Below are 17,347 nucleotides of genomic sequence, written 5' to 3'. Positions count from 1 at the left end.
GGGACTGGAAGGGTTTTCCATTTTACTGAAGAGTGTGGTCTTCATGTGGAGGCAAGAACAGGATAACTGAATGCTGGGAGTGACAGCTTGTTCAGACCCCCCTCCACACACACCCCCGCAGTGCACTGCCAAGGCTGTACCACCGCAACCATCCACTTGGCGGCGCTGCTACAGATATGGAATCTCAGGGCCTGTGTTCAGCCAGAGCTGCTCCTCTGGGCGTGCAGCCAGACCTAAGGGGCTTTTCTAAGGATCTTTTCGCTTTCCTCCCCTACTCATATTTTACTCTTCCTCCAGCAAGCGCCCTGAGCCCTCCGACTGCTCCCCCAAACCTCTCCTTTCCTCAAAGAACAACAGTGTGATGATGAGGACAAGGTATTACCGGCCCAGCTGGCCTGGAGGTTACTGGACGGAGGCAAATATCTGCCTGCCCCAGGGGCCAGCAAAGGCCGTGGGCGGCAGTGTACTGTGGATGTGGCACTGAATGGAGCACTTCTGAAGGGCTGCGTGCTCCAGTGCACAAGGCACTGCTGGCTACTCCCATGCCTGGCACTGGCCACCTGACCAGACCAGTTCTAAGTAGCTGTCCTACCATGGCCACCCCAGCCTCTGCAAAATGCCCTCTTCACTTGCACACCAGCCCGTGGTTCAGGGACCTCTCGGCAGCGTCTGGGTTCCATCTAGCCAGGTGCTGGCGACAGCACTGCCAGCTGCAGAGGGCCAGGGGCTGTGTCTATGACCACGTGAGGCTACCAAGCACTTGGACAGCAGCTGGAGGGACACAGGACCCGAGGGCCTCCTTCTACCTCACTTTAAATCAGCTGGCGGCTACTAATCTGAGGCAGTGAAGGTCTAGATGCTCAACAACCCCTCAGCAAGGTGGCAGAGCAAGGCAGCAAGTTCCAGGGAGTGTGCGTGTGTGTGCACATGCCTCCCAGAGCCCTAGGGGACACTTCCCACAGAGCCACGGGGAGGACTCACACTGGGCCTGGTCACAGAAGCCTGCACGGCTGCCTTGTCTTTCTACACAGGCTTGCAGTTTTGCAGGGCCACACGAAGCAGCCTGCTCGACGACAGGGCAGCAGGCTGCAGGCTGGCGTGAGAGACAGCGATCATGACAACAGCACAGTGGCAGGGCAGGCCACGGGGAAATCACCCCCACAGGGATTAGGCAGCTGCAGGTGTTGAGAACAAGTTAGCCACTGTGGGCAGGGGACAGAGGAGTAGCACGGCCCCGCACAGCCCGGGGCAGGGCATGCCACCCCTGTGCTGGTCTCCAGCACAGCCAGTGGGGACTCAGGGCCTTAAGCCTGGGAGCTACGGTGGTAACGGTTCACAGATTAGCTGATGTGCCCGCTGGCTGATCCTGTGCTGTGAGGGGAGGCATTGGGTTTCTGTATCTTGGCCACAACACGGGGCTTCACAGAATGGACACCCAGCAACTTAAGACTGACTTCCCAACGGTGTATCTTTTCATGTCACACTCTCGCTTAATGTCAGTTATGATCTCCACCTTCCCTGCTTCAAAGGTGATTTGAACTAACGTGCCCTAACCTTCTCCCACGGATGCAGCCAACCTGAACTCACTGGCATGGATTCCTAAAAAGGCCCATGTAGTTAAACCCAAGAAGGAAGATAAGGGATTGTCTCCAAGAGCCAGGCTCAGCGGTGTGGCTGAGCTAGCCTGGGATGCCCTTGTGTGTACCTGGGTTTGTGTCTCAGCCCTGCCCTCTGCTCTGACAGCTGCTGGGTCCTTGGCACCCACGTGGGATATCCTATGTTTCTGGCTCTTGGCTTTAGCCTGGCGCAGTCCTGGCTGTTGTCTATCTCACTCTCTGTCTCTTTGCCTTCTGAATAAGTAAATAAAAACTGTTCTAAAGTGGCAGGTACTGTAGCACAGCGGGTTAAGCCACCTCTCGGGTCACCTGCAGCCTGTATCAGAATGCCTAGGGTGGAGTCCTGCCTCTGTTTCCAATCCAGCTTCCTGCTAACGCCTCTTACAGACGGCGGCTTGAGTTCCAGGGTTTCTGGCATCCCCATGACAGGTGCAGATGGAACTCTGCGCTCCAGGCTTTGGCCTGGCTTGGCCCTGGTGTTTCAAGCACTTGGCAACTGACGCAGCAGGGAGAAGATCTCTCTGTACTCTGCCCTTCAAATAAACATTTTTCTTAAGCAATATTATTTAAAAAGAAAAAAAAGAGGTAAAACAACACAGAAACCCAGCCTGATTTAGCTAAACCATTTCTGACAAAAGTTTGAAAAACAGAGATGCTACCCTGTGCTGCTGCTTTCCACTGAAAGCAGAAAGCAGCAACGCCAAGGGCACAGTTCCTGTTCTCAGAAGGTAGTGTGTAGTTCCTGACGACCCGGCATCACGTGAGGGTGAAACTCTGACCTCCTGGGCTATGGGTGATGCAACTTTTTAGTTTTAAAAATTAATTTGCTCGAAAGGCAGGATAGTGGGGAGAGGGAGAGAGAGATTTTCCATCTTCTGTTTTGTTTCTCAAATGCCAGGGTTGGGCCAAGCCAAAGCCAGCAGCCAGGAACTCCATCTGGGTCTCCCACGTGGGTGGTAGGGACCCAAGCACCTGGGCCATTGGCTGATGCCTTTGCAGGTGCATTTACAGGAAGCTGAGCTGGAAGCAGAGCAGCCACAACTTGAACTCGTGCTCTGGTATGGGATTTGGAGTCCCAAGTGCCAGCTAAACCTGTCATGCCACAATGCCAGCCCCTGGGATGATTTAAACTGGGCTATGCTCAGGACCTGAGGATGCCACACAAAACAGAAAAAGTACGGAGCCCAGGTACACAGCCCACACAGGCAGAGTGGGGCCCACAGCCCCTGTCGGCAGGCGGCGCCCTGCTAAGCTGTCCACGAGCAATGGCTCCTCCCTGCTCTCCAAGCACAACCCTGGGCCTGGGTGGAACCCGACAACCGAGGCCTGGCCAGCCAGCAGGGAAAAAGCAGGTTTCTTACTCTCGGTGCGGACTCCGGTTCTGGGACACTTCGGAATCACTGTCTTTGGGGGACAGGGGGCCCTTGTACGTGTAGAACACGTCTTCAGTCTCTGTGATGTAGGTCATCTCGTTGGCGAGGTTATCGACAGACGAGTGCCGTGGCTTGCGGATTTCATGCCGGAGCCGAGGGCTTCGCCTGGGGTGGGGAAAGGTCGCGTGTCAGGCAAGGGAAGCAAAGTGCCCTGAAGACCACGGGGGAACCAAGACCAGGCAGGTAAAGGTGCCTATGAGGCTAAGGGCTGGGCCGAAGCCCAAGTTCTGCTCTTTCTGCTGCAAACAAGCCCACAGCCCTCCCGGCTCAGCCAGGTGCCTCCCCTGCTCTGCAAGGCACCTCCTCCCCGGGCCAGCTGCTCCCTTTCTGTGCATCGGTATCTGGTCCAGAGGGCCAGGCATCCTGATGTCAAAGCTTTCCCCAAAGTTTACTCTGCATGGTGTGCGTGGGAAACAGACACTGCCCTGAAGCTAACCGTACTTGTTTATCACAGAGCTGTGCAGAGTGCTGTTCCCACAGCCGCACAGCTTGCCAGGGATCCTAGAGCCGATTCATTGTTAACCCTCTACGGGCTGCAGCTGCCCATGCAGAATCACCTCTAATGTTCTAGAGCCCAGAAAGACAACTGTGGCCAGGGGCGACTAAATGCATTTCAGCATCAGTCATCAAAAGGATGTTCAATGTTCTGGACACTAAGGAATGGACCCGGCTGTAACCCTAACACGGCGTGAGCCTGTACCAAGATCCAAGCGACCCCTTCCAGATGCACAGCTGCTCTGCCCGTTCACAACACAGAGATGTCTTACTAGAAGAACATCTCAGCGCTCCAAACCACAGAAAAGACGTAGTGAGACTTGCACTTCATGGAAACAAGTTCCCTCTGCAATGGCCCTCAGGTGCAAATGGACACATGGAAAGCAAGGCCACCTCCACCTCTTGGGGGGTCTGTGAAGCTGGGGTTCTGTTCACACAGCTGATGACGCATCTGCCGGCGGGCAGCATGGCAGAGGCGGAACATACCAGTTGGGAGTGATGGGAGGGGACCGGGATGGCAGGCTCTTGGTTTCAAGGTGTTCCACCGACAAAGATCTCCGCATGGCCGGGTTCCACACCATCCCGCCGATCACCTTTTTGCAGTATTGGTGATTTACAGACCTGGAAAACCAGACGCAGCTTCACTTTCCACCACAAAGACACGAGAGGCTATGTGCTTTCTCCCCAGGCCAGGCAGCTGCTCCCACTCAGACGGCAGCAGCTAGTCCTTTGTGACTCGCCCTTATGTAGCATCTTTTCTGGTCCTCACTACGTCAGGCCACAGAGCTGTTTCCAGAATACAACCAAGCCTCACCAGATCAGGAACTATTCCAGGGTAACTCGGATACACAGTTCACATGCAGGAATTCTCATGCCAACCTGGAGAGCGTGAACAAAGCCACTAGCCCTCCTTATAGATGCTCTTGCTTATCGTGGCAGGCAATAGTCATTGCCATCAATCCTGGGGCACTCTTGGCTACAGGACCCCAGAATCCACGCAGGCAGTGGTTTCCAGACCCATTTTCTGAACATGCGGCCCCTAAACGTGACTTCTGAACTTGACTAGTCTCTTAGCATCACAGAACACCATTATCTCACAGGAGAAAATTTGAAGCCTGCTTTGGAAGTTCCCATTTTCAGGCCAGGCATCTGTACGTTTTTAATCTATGGTTTCAGGTCTTATCCAAACATTCTACACATTTCCTCGTGACCTTCATCCAACCAACCAAAACAGAACAAAGACTGAGCAAAAGAACAAAGGCAATACAGAACTCTTCCTAGCACGTGATTCATCATTCTCTCATTCACTATGCTCCCAGCAGCAGGGTCGGCAGCATCTTCCCTTGGAGGTGGTTTGGCCTCATTACCACAGCACCATGGACCAAGGGCACTGTGTCAGAACAAGGGGAAGGAGCTGCTCCGTTGTAGGGTTTATTGAAACAGACTCCTAAAATTATGTGTCACAGTTATTAATAGAGACTCTTGGATGAAGTGTTCCACTGTCCCATTACCTTGGCAAATAAGGAACTCACTTCTTTCCACGGAGCGTTTTAGAGCATGGATGTATACACACGTGGACATTCTCCTTCGGTGCTGGGTAAGCACATGACCTCTGCAAGTCTCCCCACCTCTTACGTGGGGGTGATGAGACAGGGGTCTCAAAAGTCAGCTGGAACTGACACTGGGAGTCCCTGCTGCCTTATGCTACCCCCCCACCCCAAGTGGCTCCTCATGATGGATGAAAGATGGCTGCGGGGGCTGGCTGCGGTGGGGCTGGCCTGTGACTGCAGGAATTAGCAGTTACGGTTCTGTTGTCACCCTTACAGAGCCTGCAGAAACTGAGGCTTCCATGGAGGAAACTCAACTATACCTCCTGAAAGCCCACCTGGGGAGGCCAAGGGTCTGGCTGAGCCCAGGCCTCTACTTGTCCCACCAAAGCACTGGGCCTCGGGCCCTTTAGATCAGCAGTCCCAGGGACAGTAGGGGATCTCATCCGGAAACCCCATCCTACATAGGTCAAAGACCCCCTATTTAAAATTGCCTGGGACCATCAGGATTTCAGATTTTAGGGTTGGGGGAGTTTGGAATAGCTGAGTGAACTTTATGAGGTCAACATTCCTAACATGAAAATTGGAAATTTAAAATGCTTCAAAATCTGAAATTCTTGGGCCCGGTGTAGTGGTTTAGCAGCTAGAGTCCTTGCCTTGCACATGCTGGGATCCCACATGGGCACCGGTTCTAATCTCTGTGGCCCTGCTTCCTTTCCAGTTCTCTGCTTATGGTCTGGGAAGGCAGTCAAGGATGGCCCAAGGCCTTGGGACCCTGCACCCATGTGGGAGACCCAGAAGAGGCTCTGGGCTCCTGGGTTCGGATCAGCTCAGCTCCAGCCATTGAGACCACTTGGGGAGTGAAACAACGGACAGAAGATCTTCCTCTCTGTCTCTCCTCCTCTCTGTATATCTGCCTTTCCAATATAAATAAATAAATCTTCAAAATCCGAAATTCCTGTGACACTCAAAAAGTTTCAGAATTGGGGGCATTTTGGATTTTTGGATCCAGGAAGCTCAACTTGTACCAGACGGGATAGAAGAGTCCTCTAGCCAAGGTCTCCCTGGATTCCTGACCCACACTAACACGGCTGTTGACTTCAGCCACCAAAATAGCAGTATCTGGCTCAAGTTTATACTGACAGTAAACTATGTTCAGCACCAGAGGCAAGAGATGCATCAAAACATTGGAGAGGGGGCAGGTGTTTGGCGCGATGGCTAAAGCCACCGCACTGTACAGCCACATTCCACATCGGAGTGCCTGTTCAAGCCCTGGTTATGCCACTTTCCATCCAGATTCCTGCTAACACATTTTGGAGGCAGCAGATGAAGGCTCAGGCCTTGAATCCATGTTACCCACATAGGAGACCCATGTGGAGCTCCTGGCTTCTGGTTTCTGCCTGGCCCAGCCTTGACTGATGCAGTCAGTTAAGGAAATGAACCAGAGGATGGTAGATCTCTCTTTATGGCTTTCAAGTAAACAAATAAATCTTAAGGAAAAAAATATCATACAGGGTCCAGCGTTGAGGTGTAGTACCTAACGCCACTGCTTGCGACACTGGCATCCCACATGGGGAAAGTTTTCTGTCCTGGCTGCTGTACTTCTTCTTTTAAAGAGTATTTATTTTATTTTTATTTGTTATTTTTCCTTTCCCCCCCCATAATAGATTTATTTTATTTTTTAATAATGTTTACATAGTTAAGGAGAATGTAAACCACTGATTAGGATGGGAAGGGTCCTAAGGATATGGGAAAGTGGATAAAACATCTACTTTCAATCTTCCTTTCTGCTCTCCCTGTTTCTAGGGGGAAGATGAGAGAGAGAGAGGAGAGGGCCGCTCCCAGCAGCCCAGTACCCGAGGTCGTGGGACAGCCACGTGATGTCACTCCAAGGTCCCTGGTGTGCAGCATGTTTTGAGGGTACTGGTTAAGTGGTTTCAATAATTCTGAGATGTTGATTTTGTTGCTCCAAGGTTGAGAAAATCCCTCCAGGATCCATTGGCTGTCAGAGTTGACCTCAGAATCTCGACTGCTGGCTGCTGTATTTCTAATCTAGCTGTCTGGAACTGGGAAAAGCAGCAGAACCCGGCCCAAGTGCCTGGGCCTCACCACTCACGTTAGGGACTCAGATGAACTAGCTCTGGTTTGGCTCAGCCTGGGCTGTTACAGCCATCTGGAGAGTGAACCAGTAGGGGGAAAATTGATTTCTCTCTCCCCCCTCTCTCTCTGTAAATCGTTCAAAGAAATAAATAAGTTTTTTTTTTTTAAGTACCAGACAGAATTCAAAAGATAAACATGTAAAGAATATATTTGTTCTTGGCTAAGAGCAGACACTAAGAATATTTAGCTCCATAAATAGCATCACTGATACTAACAGAAAGAGTCACTGACCATCTGAGGCAGTTCCACTTATGAAACAATGGCTCAGACGTGGGCCTTCCCTATTTAGTAACTGTAGCAACCAACTCAGACACGATTTTGAAAAAACCAACAAATTATTTTGAAATTATAATAATTTGAAAAATAATGTCTGCCACATCTTATGTTTATTTCAAAGGCAGTCTGAGACCAAAGAAAGCAAGGATAAACTGCATGGTGGTTTCAATTACAGAATAAGTACAATTTAATTCAAGCTACAATTTATGTCAATTACATACACATTTATAACATTTCTTTGGATTAGTCATTAAATAATGTTAATATCATTCCTGTAGACGATGCTACCTGTCTCACAGATGGTCACAACAGCTAATAAGTATGTGCCTGGCAGAAACACACAATAATTGCCAGCTACAATTTTACTATTATTTTGGAATTGTTATAGGTAGCCCATCCCAAACTCACTTGACTCTACAAATCCGAATTTACTCCTTGAGCTCTTTCATTTATCTCAGAGGCAGGTATGCAGGCAGAGGATCCTATCCACTGGTTCACTCCCCCAATACCTGTAAGGGCCAGGACTGGGCAGGACCAAAGCCAAGAGCCAAAAATGCGGCAGGGACCCACAGACTCGATTTAGCATCATTGCCGCACAGTCTCTGCATTGGCAGGAAGCTGGAGTCAAAAGCCAGTCAAGAGCTGGAGCCCGGTCCTCGATCCAGGTACTTTGATATGGGACCCAAGTATCCCAACTGGTGTCTTAACCATGCGGTTGAATCCCCCTCGCCTCATTCAGTCTTATGGCGCATTATATGGAATTAATGTCAACAGGAGGGGCTGGCGTAGTGGCACCAGGTTGGAAAAGCCCAACACGCTGGCATTAGGCTGCTACCTGGAGTTCCTGTCACATGTTCCTTTGCTGTGACAAGGTGTGGGGCAGGTGCAATTGTGCGTGCTGGATTAGGCTCAAAGGATAGTAGGGGAGGGGACAGCAACAAATGCTGAGAAATACAGGTGTCCTGAAATACTGAGAATATGGACATCTTGGGCACACGTGCTCAGAGACCCGACAGACCATTAGCTGGAGAAGGTAGCCCTGGGGTGCGGGCACTCTCTGCTCTTGGAAGTCCACCTCTGACCAGGGCAGACAGTGTCCCCCGGGCATACTCACTTTTTGGGGTTCCTGGAGCCCAGGGTCCAGTACTGAGAAAAAACATTCTTCTCCTGAGGTAGCAGCTTCTTTGCCTGGAAGAACGTGTGGTGCTCCACGCAGGACTTCCACAGGTTCTTACACGAGCGGTAACTGAGCATGTTGAAGGCCACGATGTGCTCCCTGGAATCCGTCTGGAACAGCACCAGGGCAGACATGAGTGCAGCAGGCAGGGGCGTCGTACCCACATGGGCAACAACTGGCTGGCAGGACGCTGGCTGGGAGGGCAGCCATCAGCATGTGGGACAGGAGCGGGGCCTCATGAGTGTCGTACCAACAGGGGCGACAACCAGACAGCAGGACCTGGGCTAGGACAGCATCATGCCCACTTCCTGGTGTCCCAGGAGTGTTCCTGGGCAGCAAGTCGTGCCCACCTTGATGACACTGGCTATACACATGACCACAACCTACCTTTCCCCACCCATGCCCCCTGAGGAAAGCTTTTCCTTCACACCTGCCTTCCTTTCTGAGTTGGACATATTTGGAGCAACTAGACCCAGTGCGTCTGACCTGTTCCTTTTAAGATTTAGCCTTGGCATTTCTCTTGCCTATCAGACAATGGTAATTTTGGAACCCTTGGGGTTTGTTTATTCACCTCCCACAGAGCACAGGGCTAAATCCAGGGAACACAGGCGAATCATTTGCTTTGTCTTCATCCTACACGAGGGCAGTGTTTGGTTTTCACATTAAAAGCCACCATCAGCATTTTGGGTTGGCCTGCATCTTGCACTCGGGGGCTAAGCAACCCAGGTTTTCATCCCTATTTGAACTTTGGTGTTCTTATTTTTAAGTTCACTGCTAGGCATGGCCATTCTTAGTATGTATTGTCTTTCTAAAAATTGCAAAATGGATAGAGTGATGATGAGTGAAAACCATACAGGGTAACAAGACTGAGTGGGGTGTCATGGTTCAGATGCCAGCTCCCCAACTCAGCGGCCGTGGGAGCCTCAGCTGCCCCGTGTCTAGGTCCTATTCCTGCCCACCTACGCTGCCAGGAGGAGCCATGGATGTGTCATGGACCCATGTTATAAGATACAGCCAGCCAGCCAGCCAGCCTTCGGGCATGCTGCACACATCCTGGGAGGTAGCTGACCCTACAGAGGGCTCTGCTGTGGGCTTTCACCCCGATGCTCTTCTATTTCATCCTCATAGCTCCCACAAGAAGTGTGTTTTACTGCATTTCTGGGAACAAGGCACCATGGGCCAAATCACCTGTCCTGCTTCTCCTTGCAAGAGCCAGGATCTGACTCTCTGCCTTTTTGGAGGCCGATTCTCTGAGCAGGACACGGATGTGGATCCCACAAATGGGGGAGTCCCATGGCCGTGGGGCTTCAGAGTCCCATGGCCGTGGCCACACCCAGCTCCAGATCCCCCACTAAACCTCCAGCTAAGACTCCCTGGACTCTGAAAGACTGAGAGCGGAAGTCACTGAGCAAGGCAAGAAACCATGCAGGGGGACTGGGACTCACCTGCTTTTGTCGCTGATGGATAAAGAACTTTTTCCTTTTGAAGGAAATTTTGAGGATGTTCACCCTGAAAAAAACATACAAAAACACACAGAGACAAAAAACAAAGAATAAAATAAAATAGAAGTCAAACACGAGCATCAGGCACCAGCCAGCGTGCCGCCTCTCTGCCTGGGGGGGCTTCTCGGCTTCTTGGTTTGCTCCTCGGGCAATGACAACAGCACTGTGGCCTCAGCCGAGCGCCAAGGAGCTAACTGACCTGGGCGCCACACAAGAGCCCCTGGATTATGATGCAGCCTTTAAATAACAAGAAGCAGGGGCAGGGCTCTCTTTTATGACACAGCTGCCCTGCAGGGACTGGTGGAGGCACAAGGAAGGCAGGCAGGGCAATGTGGAGCAGCAGAGGGAGGATGGGCCTGGCCCAGTGGGTCTCCTGGCTCTGTGACTTCACATGTAAAGCACATCAGCCAAACAGCTGTGCTTAACTGGGCATTTTAAAAACACACACACTACATACACACACCAGGTGGCTACCAAAAACCTCGCAAACATCCTGCACACACACACACACACACACACACCAGGTGGCTACAAAGAACCTCGCAAACATCCTCCATCAAGCCTTACAACCATCTCCACACGTACAGATTGCTACACCCAGTTGTCCAATGAGGACACTGAGGTGTTCCAGGGTACTGGAGGCAACTCATTCAGGAATGTTGGGACCCAGGAACTGACCCTGAGGTCTCAGGTGACCCCCAAGCCTGGGCATTTTCCCGGTGGTCTCATAGTGCCTGTGCAGCTATGCAGTATGTATGTGACACAGGCATTCTGCTGACAAATGAGTCAGAGCATCCTGTCCAGGTGTGTCACACACCATCCCCCCCTTCCCCAAGGGCAGTGAGTGCCCACGTAGCTGTCCTGCGCCCAGCAGCAGTCGCAGGAGCACCTGTTCTGCAGGACACAGTGGGAGACAAGCTGAGCTTGTGAGTTTTCACTCCCACACTGCACTGCACCCTTTGGGAATTTGGGCTTCTCCTGCTCTCTCGCTGGTTTCACTTCAGGGAGCCCTGAGCTGGACCCCGCCTGATGCAGGGGGTTCCCACAGGCTGACTCCAATGTCTGTCCTTGGCAGCTTTCTCTCCCATAGCAAACTTGACATTGGGGACAGTGTCTGTGGTTCTTGGGCGTCAGGCTCTACAGTGGCTCTCTACTATCCTGAACTCATCCACAAAGGGAAGAAAGTACAGAGGGGCCTGCTGTAGTAGGGAACCAGACAGCGGGCACAGCCATGTGGAATCTGGTAATGAGGGAGCCAGGCACTGAAGAAATAATGATGCATTCCAAACTAACTTACTGTATGAGTACCCATCGCATGTAGCAGTCCGGGGTCTGCTGAGTGTGTGAAGGGCTGAGCATATGCTCCAGCACCTGAGACACCTGATGTGGCCTAGCCTCTTGCCTGGGGCTCCCAGGATCACACAGTACTCCAGCTTGACCCGCCCACTTCTCCAGCTTCCCTTCATCCTGTGACTTACACACACAGTGCCTTCTCTCTAGAACTGATTCCCTTGGGTCAACACCCAGAGGGTCTTCAAACCCTGCCTGGTGTTCAAGAAGGCTCAGGACCCACCCTTCCTGCATCCTGCCCTTCAGGGGCACCTGTCCAGGTCCCCCACTGAGGTCCCTGGGACTCACCATTCTGCACCAGGCTCCCTGCTGGTCTCTGATGTTTGCACCAGGGGCAAGGGAAGGCCTCTTTAGGAGGACTGGCTCGATGCTGGAGGACGAGGGGGGCATTTACATGTCTGCAGGTAAGCCTGGGGTTGCGGTGAGGGGAGGTCATCAGAGCCCGTGTGGGACCTCCAGTAAAGGATGCTGTTTATGTACCTGCTTCTTGATGTGTATGCATGAGACTCCCAATGCCCGTGAAACATTACGGTCCAACCTCTGTCTGTGGGATCTTGGCAGGTTCTGTCTCAGAGTAAGCTGGATCCTGGGGCCAATGGCAGTGAGGGGAGGCCATCGGCTTCTGCAGGGGCTTGGTAGGAAAAATAAGCCCTGTGCCCACTTCCCTGTCTGACCCAGGCCTGCTGACCACACCAAGGCTGCAGCTTCCTGTTTCCAAGAAGGGGCTTTTAGCCGAGGCAAGAGGAAAGATGTTACCTGACATATTGATTTTATTGTGAAAATAATTCCCTACTGAAACAGTATAGGGCTGCTACTTGGTTTTCTGTTTTGCTTTGGAAAATAGATACACTGTAAACTGAGTTGGAAAGAAAACCAGTGTCCCTAAGTCCATCATGCTGTTGAAGCATTTTCCACAAACACAATTTACAGCAGAATGGAAGCACAGCCTCTGGCACTCAGCTGTGTGTGGATGTCAAGGTCATGGACTCTTTACAATAGGACCTGTCCAAGTTCTCGCTGAACTCTTCGAGCCTCTGTTCCCCTCTCTGTCAAGCTGGGAAGAACAACAGCTCCTACGTCAGGTACAGTAGAACGCTGGCTCAGACACAGGGAGCACCCAGTGATGACGACGGCTGCTAACAGGGTCTGTGCCTGCACTGCTCTAAGTTCCCTACAGGTTTGCCTCTGCGGTCTAACTAATGCTGTGACAGACATCTCTGCAGGCCACTTGGTGAATTCCGCTGTGGCCAAGCCAAGCAGCAGGCTCAGGCCCGTGAAGCAAATGCTGTCTGGCACAGCCCCGGTACCCTGGCTTCTTCCTCTTTCCCTAACTCCCTTCCTGGCTGCCACTGGTCTGCAAAGCTCCATTGTCTGTGACATGGCTGCGCTTTTGCCCCTCCTGCATGTCTGCCTGCCTGCAGCACTCAAACTCCTCGGCCGACCCAGCCCGTTGGTCCCACCCCATCCCAGGCACTCCCACCTCACCATCCACCATGGTGGTGTTTCTGATGCACTATGTCTCTTAGAAAAGCTCTTCCCCCTCACCTGCCCGCAGCCTGGCACCTTCCGTACCATCTGTCATCAGGAAGCAACTTTCCATCTGAGGTTTCTGTCCCCCATGGACCACTGTGACCTGAAAATATCAGCATTCGTCTTGGGCCTCTCCACTGAGTGAGTCTGTATCCACACAGCCTTTATTGTGGCCTACAGTTATAACTGTTACATATTGTTGGGATTAATCTCTGAATCTGTCTGATTTATAAATTAAACTTCACCACAGGTGTATATGTGGTAGGAAAACCATGATATACACTCAAGACTCGGGCATCCATTGGGGGTGCTGGGACACATTCCTCAAGACAAGATGGGGCTACCGTAGCCTACCCTGGCTGCCTTGGCTCCTGCCCTCCCACCACATGCCCTGGGTCTCCTGAGTGTTTAGAAGGAAGCTTCTGCCCAGGCTCTGCCCCAGCAGGGATCCCTCCACTGCCAGACCTGTAGGTGCCCTCTGTCCCTCTCACCTGCCATCCTTCAGCACAGGAGCCCTTAACCATGGGCAGACACCAATGGAGAGAGCACTCGTGTGACCCCAACACTGGTGATCCCAAGCACTAAATCTGGATGAACTGCAGAGGCGAAAACCTGGAGGAGGTGCTCTATCCTTTCTTTAACCATCAGGGCGGAAAATCAGACGCAACACCAAGTATGTTCAGTGTATTCTTACAGCGCAATCTAGAAGTTCATCATCCTGGTGCTTACCAAGGGTAGAAACTCGTGCAGATGTGTTTCCGGTACACAGCGATGCCTGCCGAGGCCACTCCGATCGTGAGGTCTAAATGGTGCAGGTCCTGTCAGGAGGAAGAGCACAGGTTCATGGCAGGGTGCGCTCACGTGAGTGTCCTCTGTGACCAGGACAGCCCCATGCCTTAACAAAGAGCACCAAGCTCCACAAGTGCCAGAGCTACCCCCACACGGACACCTATCCTCTAGAGAGTCGCTAACACTGACCACCAGCCACAGGATATCTGGTTCAGAAAGTCACCGGGTTTCCAGCTCATTCTACAAGATCATTTAAATAACATTTAATGTTAAGTTTTTCCACAATTAACCTTCTGTAGTCACATTAAAATTACAAAGATCTTGAACCCAAATAGTTTTATGTAAAACAGTGAAAGTTTAGAAGTGCAGAGCTGCTGATGGTAAAAAAGCGATTCTTCCCTCTCCCCACATCAAGGCTAGAGGTGGGTAAAGCCTGCAGTGCTGGAACCCCTGTGGTGCCTGCTCTAGTCCTGGCTGCTCCACTTTTGATCCAGCTCCCCGCTAATTGCCCAAGAAAGCAGCACCAGAGGATGGTCCAAGCAGCTGGGCCCCTGCACCCATGTGGGAGACCTGGAAGAAGTTTCAGGGTCCTCGCTTCGGGTTGGCCCAGCTCTGGCTGACGCAGCCACTCGGGCAGTAAACCAGCAGATGGAAGATCGGTTGATCACTGTTTCTCCCTCTCTCTCTCTCTCTGTCTTTATGACTCTATCTTTCAAATAAACAGATCTTTTTCTAGAAAGTTAAATGGTGCACACACCCAATACATCCATCACTGACAAAGCACCTGCTCAACAGGGGAAGTGCAGACGACCAGAGGCAGAAGGAAAAAAAGGGGGCCCCCAACTCTTTTCAATGAGTCTGCACCCAAAGCAAGCAGAAGCCAGTTCACTGCCATTCCCATCTCTTGGTCAGAGACCTGGTGAGAAGTGGCAGGGTGAGTTAGCTGCAATGGGGCACTGATCCCTGGTGTGCCACTCACAAACCATGCTACTTGGGACCTTTAGGTCTCAGTGTTTCTTTGCTATCATAGGAATTACAGACTCTATCTTAAGGACAAAGTCAGAGCACAGAATAAAGGACCCAGACAGGGCACGGCACATGGTTTTCGGGAACAGCACGTGGTGGGTCCCACAGACCTTCAGCCTTAGGCCAGATCAGATCGGAGAGCAGCCTGAACATTGAAGGGTGTGATAAATGCTAATGCAGTTGGCAGGTGGGGAACACACGCCATGTGGGTAAAGCAGAACCAAATCTGCATGATGGAGGGCAGAGGGTTCCATATCCACACGTCCAACTGTGAACCAAAAGTACCAGGAAGAACACTGTGTGTATGCTGGACGGGCCCAGACTTTCCTCTGCTCACTGACTCCACACACAGTACAACGTGACAGCCATTTCTGCAGTACTGGGGTTTTCTAAGTTGCCTAGCGGTGATTTCAAGTACCCAGGAGGATGTGCTGAGGTTCTATATGAACACTTGATCATTAGCATCAGGGACTTGAACATCACAGGCTTTGGAGCTTGTGTGTGTGTGCGCGCACGCGCGCATGAGTGTGCACACGCGTGCTAGAACTAGCCCCAGTGAGTACTGGGGATTGACTGTAAATGAAAATACCTAGCAGGCGTAACGGAAGAACAAATTAGCAAATTAAATCAAAACTAAGCGAATAAGAAAATAAATAAATGGCTTCAGTAGACCAAAGGCTGGGTCTCTCGGATTGTCTCCCAGTACCCCGTTTCACAGGCAGTTACTGTTTCCTGAACTCCCACATCCACCCTGCCTTTCCCAGCTCTCCCAGCAGCCACACGACTAGACATGCCCTTCATGGAAGTGATGTGGGCTGCAGCAGGTAAGAGTGGGTGTGTAAGCCTCCTGCTAGGCCAGGCACAGAGGCCACAGAAGACAGTGTGCTCATGAGCGAGATGCCGTCTAGCTCCTGAGTAGTAACTGGAAGGAATGTGGCTGCCTGGAAGAGGCACTCAGGCCCAGGGGATTTGAGCTACTGACACAGAAGCTTTGTGCTGCCCGGTCACTGAGACTTAGGGGGTTTCAGCTCACGGAGCACGGCCTGGTGCAAGCCAACCTCCTCGGATCCCACATGTAGAGAGGATGCTCTGTAGACTGACTTTCCAGCATCCTAAATGGAGAGTCTGTGGTTTCCTACAAAAGCATCTAGAACAAACGCTGCAATGTGTGCAACGAGCATCTGTCTGTCTCCTTTTGGGTTGGATGTGAGCCAACTGCAGGGAGACAATGTTATAACTGTGTCACTGCTGCAGTTAGACAGTGTCAGGTACTGAGCTGCGACACTGGCGCTGCGTGATCTTGGCTGTGATCCCAAGGATCAGTGTCCTCACCTGTGAAGTGGGCATAATGGTGAAGCCCAGCTCAGTGCATCCCTGGGGGAAGGGCATTAACTCAGAGGCACGCAGTGGCTCTACTGTTACAACAGTCTCAACCAATTTAAGCACCTATAGGTTTTCACAAGCACAGCACTGCATTTAATTTAAAAAAACTATCACATTTCAATAACTAGCTCTAACTTGGCTTAAAACCTACACCATAGCTCATTACACTGTTAACTGTTTCTTTAAACACAAGATGAAATGATCTTACAAAAACTGCAAGTGTTCAGCCTCCTGACCTCTTTCAAGAGAAAAAAAAAAATCTCTGGGTACAAAGACAAACATGAAAAAAAGCCATCTGGTAAGTGACCACCAAAATTCAGTATCGCTTAATAAGCCTTCCATATAACTATTAAGAGATCTGGTTTGCAATGACAGAAAAGAAACAGTGTCACTAAAGAGATTTTCAAAATTTTGGAATTTAAAATAAGACAACAATTTCAGACCCCGAAGAGGACTGGGAGGTATACGTACCCTACCGCCGTGCAGCTCCACGCCGTAGAAGTCGAGGGTCCGTGCTATGTTGATGAAACAAGATTCTGCTTCTGATTGCTTTAGCCCACTGCAGGGGGAAAGAGAACCGTCTCAATAAATGCAGGACATAAGGCCAATTTTTAAAAATTAGGACACAAAAATCTGGAAAACTTGGTAACATTGCTTTAGGTTACTACATGCCTGCTTTTATTCATTACCCAACTTAGACACTCTAACCCTAAACTCTACCATACTAGGTTTTTCTTCCTGTCTGCTCAGCTTGGCTTCATTTCACCTTCTCTTTATTCTAAGCTAAATAAGACTTCCTACTGAGCATGTTCCCCACAGGCAGATGGAGAGGCCGTTACCCGTCAGAACGCCCACCCTTACTCATTGCACAATGCTGAGTTTAGGCTTCACCTTTAGCTCTTTCTTTCTCCTCCCCGCAGTGGTTGCAAACTTTGAAATGCCACTGGCCCGGTGCTATTTTCGGATGCTGACTTTTGCCCGGGCAGCCACGCTGGGAGAGGTTTGGCAGTGCCTCCTGAGAAGGTATGCTGCTCGCTCGGCCTTTTTTTTTTTTTAAGATTCA

The 17,347-nt window shown here is 51.1% G+C and overlaps 1 protein-coding gene across 6 annotated transcripts in view; it reads right to left on the bottom strand.

Moving 5' to 3' along the window:
- The window catches only part of PTPN3 (protein tyrosine phosphatase non-receptor type 3), a 103,931-nt gene that overhangs the window by 29,686 nt on the left and 56,898 nt on the right, over positions 1-17,347 (bottom strand). For 2 of the 6 annotated variants that reach the window (XM_058672302.1, XM_058672303.1), the window contains exons 9-14: positions 16,756-16,843; positions 13,816-13,904; positions 10,150-10,213; positions 8,642-8,814; positions 4,031-4,165; positions 2,978-3,154 (exon numbers count right to left, since the gene is read on the bottom strand). In XM_058672302.1, coding sequence (XP_058528285.1) covers positions 2,978-3,154; positions 4,031-4,165; positions 8,642-8,814; positions 10,150-10,213; positions 13,816-13,904; positions 16,756-16,843 — 726 coding nt within the window. Of the gene's footprint in view, positions 1-2,977; positions 3,155-4,030; positions 4,166-8,641; positions 8,815-10,149; positions 10,214-10,405; positions 10,523-10,791; positions 10,811-13,815; positions 13,905-16,755; positions 16,844-17,123; positions 17,263-17,347 lie in introns of those variants that run through there. The other 4 variants (XM_058672305.1, XM_058672306.1, XM_058672307.1 and 1 more) reach the window with 4 other exon arrangements.

The sequence above is a fragment of the Ochotona princeps genome, chromosome 14, assembly GCF_030435755.1.
Source record: "Ochotona princeps isolate mOchPri1 chromosome 14, mOchPri1.hap1, whole genome shotgun sequence".
Taxonomy (NCBI): domain Eukaryota; kingdom Metazoa; phylum Chordata; class Mammalia; order Lagomorpha; family Ochotonidae; genus Ochotona; species Ochotona princeps.
The sequence above is the reverse complement of the archived record's forward strand: the minus strand, read 5'-3'. Positions and strand labels throughout refer to the sequence as shown.